This window comes from Rhododendron vialii, chromosome 8a (assembly GCF_030253575.1).
Source record: "Rhododendron vialii isolate Sample 1 chromosome 8a, ASM3025357v1".
NCBI classification, from domain to species: domain Eukaryota; kingdom Viridiplantae; phylum Streptophyta; class Magnoliopsida; order Ericales; family Ericaceae; genus Rhododendron; species Rhododendron vialii.
This window is the reverse complement of record NC_080564.1, coordinates 24,239,917-24,248,377: the sequence shown is the minus strand read 5'-3', so window position 1 is coordinate 24,248,377 and position 8,461 is coordinate 24,239,917. Positions and strand designations below refer to the sequence as shown.

General features: G+C 37.4%; 1 protein-coding gene across 2 annotated transcripts; it reads left to right on the top strand.

The window, feature by feature from the left end:
* The first annotated feature begins 524 nt into the window (after positions 1-524).
* Positions 525-7,998, top strand: LOC131298108 (heparanase-like protein 1). 2 transcript variants are annotated; one of them, XM_058323410.1, is made up of 10 exons: positions 525-1,071; positions 3,268-3,512; positions 3,645-3,681; positions 3,862-4,045; positions 4,405-4,553; positions 4,635-4,868; positions 5,690-5,879; positions 5,974-6,099; positions 6,228-6,327; positions 7,385-7,998. In XM_058323410.1, exons 2-10 carry the CDS (start codon positions 3,303-3,305, stop codon positions 7,775-7,777), a joined length of 1,623 nt encoding a protein of 540 aa, XP_058179393.1. In that variant the 5' UTR covers positions 525-1,071; positions 3,268-3,302; the 3' UTR covers positions 7,778-7,998. The 2 variants fall into 2 exon arrangements, with proteins under 2 accessions (XP_058179393.1, XP_058179392.1); XM_058323409.1 differs by having other exon boundaries at positions 525-1,081.
* The last annotated feature ends 463 nt before the right edge of the window (positions 7,999-8,461 follow it).

The following is an 8,461-nucleotide window of genomic DNA, read 5'->3' as shown; positions in this document are numbered from 1 at the left end:
ATTCTCCTCTCCTTGAATGGCGCCAGCCCCAATCTCGCATTTGTCTGTATCTGAGGATTTTTGTTTTCCCAACGAGTGTGAGATGCTGTAATACAAATACTCTTTCCTCAAATATTCGTTTTCGTGAGGGATGCTTATAATTACGATAAGAGTAGAGCGAACAGACCTATACGTTTCATTATAGATATAGGTGTCACCTTCATGTCCCTGAAAAGTGAAGGGCTGACTTTGATTGCGACTAATATTTGCCACCTTTTTTAAATAAAGATCTTATGACAAATGTTACATATTAAAACATTGCGACACTAATGCTGTAATATGGTATTATACTTCATCCGAAAGATTTGGGTTTGTTTGTTCTTATTAAGGAAAAAAAATGAAAGAAACAAAATGTGAAAAGTTCTCTTCAATTAGGAGTATATGATTTGGAGAGAAAGATGAGAGAAAATAAACGATGTTCTAGCATTGAGAACAATATATTATGAAAGTTTTCCCTCTCATTTTTCTTTGAACTTTTTCTCTCTCTTTTCTCCCAGTTTTACTTTCCTTCCAAATGGAGGGTTGGTTGGTGAAGGCGTTAAGCTTCCACTTGAAGATATGTCTCCTCCTCCTCACCTACAGCTTAGAATCTCAGCAAACCCCATAAAAACCGTCGTCAAAAAGCCACCCACTGCTTTTTCCTCCAACTTACACAAACCCACTTGTATCCATTTCTTAACTTCTAGGACACATATGTAGAAACTGCAGCAAAAAAATAAACGAAATCTTAGCAAAATCCCACAAAACTAACTCCAACCCATTTCGTCCGCTGGAGTTTTATTGCGCCTGAGTGGGACTGTTATATCAGTAACGCCAAGATCAGATACTAACTCTGTTTAGGGGCCCTCTTGTTTTGGATGACATTCATCTTGGGAAATGGGAATTGAGCTTCCTCGTTGGTGTTAGTGCTGAATTCTAGGTGCTGGAGGTCAATTTTCACATGGGTTGTCCTTAATTTTCTTGAATTTCTTCTGGCTTTGCTTTTGATGTCGGTTTCCAATTATGGTATGAACAGTTGGTGCTGAATTCTAGGTGGGTTGAGGTCAGTTTTCATATGCGTTGTCCTTAGTTTTCTTGAATTTGTTCTGGCTTTGACGTCGGTTTACAATTATGGTATGATCTGTTTGCAGGCAAAAAAAACAGCTTCTTTAAGTTTTCTGTGCCAGGTTTGGGTAGTTGAAACAGGTTTCAATTAGACACTTAATGATATTTAATCGAGCTGATTTTTTGCATACTAATTCTATTCAATGAGCTCAACGAAATGAACGTTTCTGATCATCGGAGACCATAGCGGGTCCCACTCAACCGGGACAGCATGCTGCAGCTCCCCCGGTCCGTTGTTTCGGAGTTTCAGATGTTAATATGTTATAGAGGTTTTTCTTGTGGAATCAAGATACTCTCACGTCTAATGTAATAGGGGACCGATCATGGGACCATCCAAGACGTTGGTTACGTAAATCTAGAAGTACCTCGATGATTAGTTGAGGTGCACGTAAGCAGGGACGGATTCAGAAATGTCGCTTAATGGAGGCACCTTGTTAATCATAGTGACGAAAATTTATTTTTCTAGTTAACTATAATAAGATCATACACAATTAAGGCATGCTTTACAAGCAACAAAAATATATAACACATATTTTCGCTTAAATTATGTAAAAATAAGCAAAAAATCTCAGATAAAATTTGAGAGTATGTTTTACATGAACATCGACAAGTTTTAGAATGATCTATATAGTTTTATTAATGATATTATTTTAAAATATTGCTCTTAGACGGTTAAAAATAACTACAATTGAGAAAGAATCGATCCAAATAGACAAATAGTTCGAAAACCAACAAGTATAAATGCACCATATGACAAAATTGAAACATAAAACTAGTTTTGTATGTATATTTTCAAGATATATGCACGTGTTTATGTGTAGTAACATACTTAATTTCATAATTATGCAAAATATACAAAAATATAACAAAATTATTTTAGTTTCGAACGGGGGCACGTGCCCCCATTTCCCTCCATCCTTGCCCGTAAGCTGGCCATGACACCTGAGTTACCAACACAAAAAAAAAAAATCATTCATGCAGAAAAGTGATTGATTGGACAGTGGTAAAGACTTGATATTGTCGTATTCGTATTAAGATGGATGGTAAAATACTGACCGTTTACAATAATTATGCTACGTTTAGGTGGCTATGATGTCTGATCAATCTCATTATTTTGCATGGGTGACGAAAACATTGGGTTAAGTAAGGGTTTTCAAGTGGGTAGTGTTGCTTTAACAGTTTATAAGGTAGGTAGAAGAAATGGTGATTGATAAATGCCAAGAGGCCTGCACTTCGGTACTAGGAGAAAGAAGGTCATGAGTTCAAATCATCTTCCAATGTGCTAATCTAACTATTCTAACAATATTACTTCCACCGATAAAAAAATGGTGATTGATAAACTTACATTTGTTTGTCCCTGAGGGCACAGGGAATAACATACCCCACTCACTTTGATTTCTCACATGGAAATTTGATATTTTGTAGATTCTGGCTCGTCCCCTAGTCCCCTTGTTTATGATATGATTCTTCATTTTTGTAACCTGTCTTGATAAGTTCGATGACAATTCAGTAGTTCAAAAAGAAATACAGGACAATACATTACATATGAATGCAGGCATGACCTTGTGGCCAGGGTTGGGTTTAAGATTTCGACTTTGGGGTGTGAACCCTTATAATCTGGCAATTATCTTCCTAATTGTTGGTAAATTTCGGGCTCTTGAAGAAAATTTTGGGGTGTGGTTGCCCTTTATGGCCCCTAGATCGTCACTGCAACATGAAGTTGTTCTATAGTTCATGCCGCTATTATCAACTTGGATTTTTTTTTATCCCAATGTTCGAGCTTTCCAGTTTTTGCATCTTCTTTGAATTCCTGTTGCTTTGATAGGACAAGTGAAAAGAGTTTCTTATGAAACAATTGTTAATTAGTTGTAAATCTTGATTTGAAACCTGCACAAATCTTTTCTCCACAATTTTAGCTTCCAAGATCCTTGTGCAACTGGTTGATTTGGTTCTCTCTATGGACACTCGGATTTCTATGCACATTATTTGAGCGAGAGTTAAATATATGTTAATTTGTCGGAAACTATTTTATTTGAAGATTCTGTGTCATTTTAATTTACAAAAGCAGACAATGGCAGCCATATAGACCTTAAGTTGATCTGCTCTTCTGACTTTTTGTTGTAGTATGATGAGACAGAACTGGTGTAACTGATCCACAAATGAGTTTTTACCCGTCAATCTTTCTCTTTCTGGCATCTTTTTCTGCTAATTGGGCTCTAAATGTTGAAGATGCCGTGATTGTGGTCAATGGAACTCAAGCAGTTACTAATACAGATGCTGACTATATCTGTGCGACAATCGATTGGTGGCCTCATGATAAGTGTAACTACAACCAATGTCCGTGGGGATCTTCATCCATCATAAATCTGGTAACGTCAGTGATATAGTTTCACTTTAAGTTGGAATTGATCAGCATTCTAAATTTGAACAATGTGCATATTGTTTTTATGATAAAAAAAAACAACAACTAAACAGCTGGGTATTGTTTTCAATCTTTTCAGGACCTATCTCATCCTTTTCTTGCCAAGTCTATTCAAGGTTTGTGTAGCTCAAATGCTCAGTCAGTCAGTCCATGTCATTTAGAGTAGTAGCTTCTCTTACGATGTTTAAGAGTACTCTGAGCCTGATGTATAATATTGAGTGATTTATTTTTCTGGTACTTTTGTATAAGATTACTGCTGTTATCTAATTGTACATTCCTTTCTTGTTGTGAACCAGCCTTCAAGGGTTTGAGAATAAGACTAGGAGGATCTTTGCAGGACCAAGTACTTTATGATGTAGGAGATTTAAAATCCCCTTGCAATCCCTTTAAAAAAACCAGAGATGGTTTATTCGGGTTTTCAAAGGGGTGCTTACATATGGAAAGGTGGGATGAAGTGAACAACTTTTTCAATAAGACAGGGTAAGATATAGTCCTACCTTTTTTCCATTCTGATTTTCTATTCTTGGTATTAGAGTTCATCGTGTAGCTTAATTTCTTGGAATTTGTATTTAATCCATATAAAGCAGTTCAATTAGCATAACATCCTCTTGGAATTACTTGTTACTGCAAATAAATTTCCTCAGAGAATCTGTCTAGCAACTGAGGATTGTGGTTGCCTTATGGTGCATGTTTTTCCATTCTTCCACTTGGTTCAGAAGAAATCAATAAGTGGAGATCACTAATGAACTGTTTCCACCAAAACCCTTGCCATTTAGGTTACATGGTTACTTCTTCATTATTTTCACAGAAATGCGAATTGTTTTTGCTCTTTGTGACAGAGTGCTCGTGACATTTGGCCTGAATGCACTATACGGTAGGCACGAAATAAAAAGTGGTGTCTGGGGAGGAGATTGGGACTCGAGTAATGCGAATGACTTCATTAAGTACACTATTTCCAAAGGCCACCATGTAGATTCATGGGAATTTGGTACCTTATTGTCCTCAAATCACTTTGTTTCCCGGTTCACAGTGATCTTCTGCATTCTTATTCTTGCCTTCACTGCTGCAGGCAATGAGTTAAGTGGCAGTGGTATTGGTGCAAGTGTTGGAGTTGGACAGTATGGAAAGGACTTGATCAAGCTTAAAAATATGATCGATGAGTTGTATAAGAACTTCAACCGAAAACCATTACTTGTGGCACCTGGAGGATTCTATGATAAGCAATGGTATAATATGCTGCTTCAGGTTTCAGGCTCACTTGTAGTCAATGCCATGACTCATCATATATACAATCTCGGTGCAGGTGGGTAAGTGGTTCAACTTGATAAGGTTCCACAATATATATTCTCTAAAAGTGAGGTATCGATTTATGCAGTTGGTGTTTGTTCTTTTTCCTTTTTGTCTTGTCTTGTCGGTTTTTTGTCTCTCTGTATTTTGTTGTTTTCTTTTCTCCTGCCTTTTGGTTTTCTGTTTTTCATTTTTTTCCTTTTGTTTTCTGTTTTTCATTTTTTCTTCTTTTCTCTACTTGAATCTTAGGATACACTACCTAATGTAATAAGAGTGTGGTAAGTGCAGCCCAAACAAAAGAATAGGCAGAAAGGCAAATATGGCACGTCTGTAAAGTGGACATCAAGTGGTTCAAAAGAAAGAATGAAGAATTTCTCATACTAACCTATGAAACTGACATTCTCATTCCTACTCTTTTGGATTCACTTACTTCATAGTCATAAACAATCAGCAGAAATATATCTTCTAGGTTTTGATCTTGATACAATTAATCCCAGTTTGATTCAAGCAGTGAAACTAAAAATGTGACGTAGTATATGTTATGTTTAGAGCTGTGGTAGCTGCCAGACATTGTAACTTGGACTTACATTAAAATAGCACAAAAAACATGGATATGACTGCAGAAGATCGCGAGGCAGTTACTGGTTTTTTATTTTATTCTGTGGATAGGAATGAGTGTAAAAAGATGTGTAAAACTTGGACCTAATTAAACTGAATGCAGAACCGAGGCTGGTCGTACGCTGTAACCAATCAAACTAGTTTGTAACACATTGACATAAAAGCCTATGAAACAACTGTTATTCCACGCCAGTGAAATTGTAGTTTCATTTTTTTCAGGTGTTGATCGTGACCTTGTGAGTAGAATTTTGGATCCCCATCATTTGAGCAAGATATCACTAACGTTCAGTGACCTTAAACAAACTGTTGAAACACATGGTCCTTGGGCTTCTGCTTGGGTTGGAGAATCTGGTGGGGCATACAACAGTGGTGGCCGAAATGTATCTAACACCTTCATTAACAGCTTTTGGTAATCTTGCTTTGTTATCTCTGCAAAAAAAATTGCATCGTTGTCATAGAAAGGTAGGCAATTCATTTGCAACTTTTTCACATGTTAAATTTAGGTACTTAGATCAGCTTGGAATGGCAGCAAAGTATGGTACTAGAGTATATTGCAGACAAACTTTAGTTGGTGGAAATTATGGTCTCCTTGACACCACCACATTCGTCCCCAATCCCGATTACTACAGGCAAGACAATAGTTATTTTTTGTCCCTAATAAAGTAGTTGTATGGTTAAAACGATATTAAAGTATTGTAAAAGTTTGTTCATTTGTAACATTGATCAGTTGCTTCTATGGAAATTTGGTCCTCTGCAGTGCACTTTTGTGGCATCGGCTGATGGGAAATGAAGTTCTTGCTGTTAATACCAGTGCTTCACCATATTTACGCTCTTATGCCCATTGTTCGAAAGGAAGAGTAAGAGCATTACTGTACTTGTTGGTATTGTTTTAGCGTTTCATGTATAAGACAATTACTTTGGGAAGCATTACAGTGTTTCTTAGTGTTGTTTTCGCTTTCATGTAGTAAGACTATTTCGTTGGCAAGGTAAAGGAGAAAGAGATGAATGTGTATATCTTTATGTACGGATCTATAAAGCATCCAACTCTAGACCAATTGGCTGCTCAGGCTCATTAAGTCTTGGAAATTATTAATCAATGTGGGACAAGCTCTAAGAATAACCAAGCAGAGCTATGTGTTCATAAGACTGTCATGCGGTTGCCATCTTGATCACGTCTGTTATGAGTCTACGACCATCAGACCAGCATTTATATGCAGTAAATCCTTATTAGTTTTGACATGAGTGCTCACGGCCCATAGGCAGGCCCATACACTGGGGTCCCATGAAACAGATGAACATTGGAAACTTGGTGTACTTCTGAGTTGTGATTTATCTCGATTTACTTAATTGGTGTGGACTATTTTTGGCATGTTATGTATGGAAACAGAACTAGTAATAACATTTTCGAAGGAAGTCTAATATCATATATGAGTACGTTTTATGCCACGCCTTATCGTATTCAAGCTCGATTTCTTGCATCTTGTTATTTTAGGTTCATAATATCTGACTTCAATTATCATTTGCTTGTTAGTATATAGCCCATTTAACTACTATAGGCATGCAAGTCAGTTTTCATATCTTTTGTATTGTTCTTACTTCAGTTGAGTTTTATTTCCATTCAATTGTGTTGATAAAAGGATTAGACCTCATTGCATCGCTTCCTTGACTTCCTATATTTCTTTTCTTTCTGGAAACACTGTCACCAATTTTTCATGTACGAATTATCTGTTCATTAAGTACAACTGGTTGCATCATTTCAATGTAAGTACCAGCTATGAGGGACACATAAAGATCAAGTCCTTGTGCCTTTGATCAATTCAAGTCCTTGTCCCTACATTTATTGTAAGGACATTTTTAGTCTTGTCACCGTGCTTCTTTTTATCTTTCTTAACTATCATTGTCCTCTTATTACAGGCAGGAATCACTTTGCTTCTGATCAATTTAAGCAACCAGACCGAGTTCAATATCGTTGTTCACAACAGTATGAACATCAACTTACACGCGAATGAGATGACCAATAACAGCAGAAAGTCTTCTGCACACGGCCTCAAGAGAACTGTGTCGTGGATTGGAAGCAAACCATCAGATGGAACATTGTTCAGAGAAGAGTACCATCTGACTCCAAAAGATGATGATCTTCGCAGCAAAACCATGTTACTAAATGGAAAACCATTACAACTTACCAATGGTGGAGACTTTCCTAGTCTGAATCCAGTTCATGTTCGTGAACATTCTCCGATGTCTATTGCTCCTTTGTCCATTAAGTTCATAGTATTACCCTACTTTGAAGCCTCTGGTTGCATGTGATTCTTTCCAGAAACTATACAGGGTGTAGTCTTTTATACAGATTCTAGTTGCAGAATTGTAAATTACGCTGTGATATAAAGTAGTGAATTGATGTAATTGTAGCTTGTGATAATTCTTATAAAACCAACATATTTTACATCTTTCAAAATTTTAACATCTATTTTTATCAACTGAGCCACCGATGGATGGTAGGGGTATATGGTTTAGCTCTGTTCAAAGAATTTGTATCATATACTAAGTACAGAAATAACGCTCAGTTCGAACGCGAGGCGCAATCCGCAGATGTGGTTTGTCGGTTGGCGCTGCATTGTGTCGAGGAGTATCATTTGGCAAATGTAAACCAAGTTTCAGAGTATCGCAGGCCCCGAGTGGGTTTTGTCAAAATTAACGTGGATGGGGCGTGGAAGAGCAAGAGGTGTCAAGGAGGGGTTGGAGAGGTGGTTCGCGATGGATATGGCCAGTTTTTGGCTTCTGAGATGTGCAGCATTGCAGCAGTGCTCCTGTTGCTGAAGCTGTTGCTTTACGGTGTGTACCACAGCTTGGCATTCGGGTGGAAGGTGACTCTCAACTCATTGCCAAAATGCTTAATAGAAAGATCGAGCAGATGCATGAGGTGGCTGCCATTCTTGGGGACATTCAGGCTTTGCAATGTAACTTTCAGATTTGTAGCTTTGATTTTGGAGT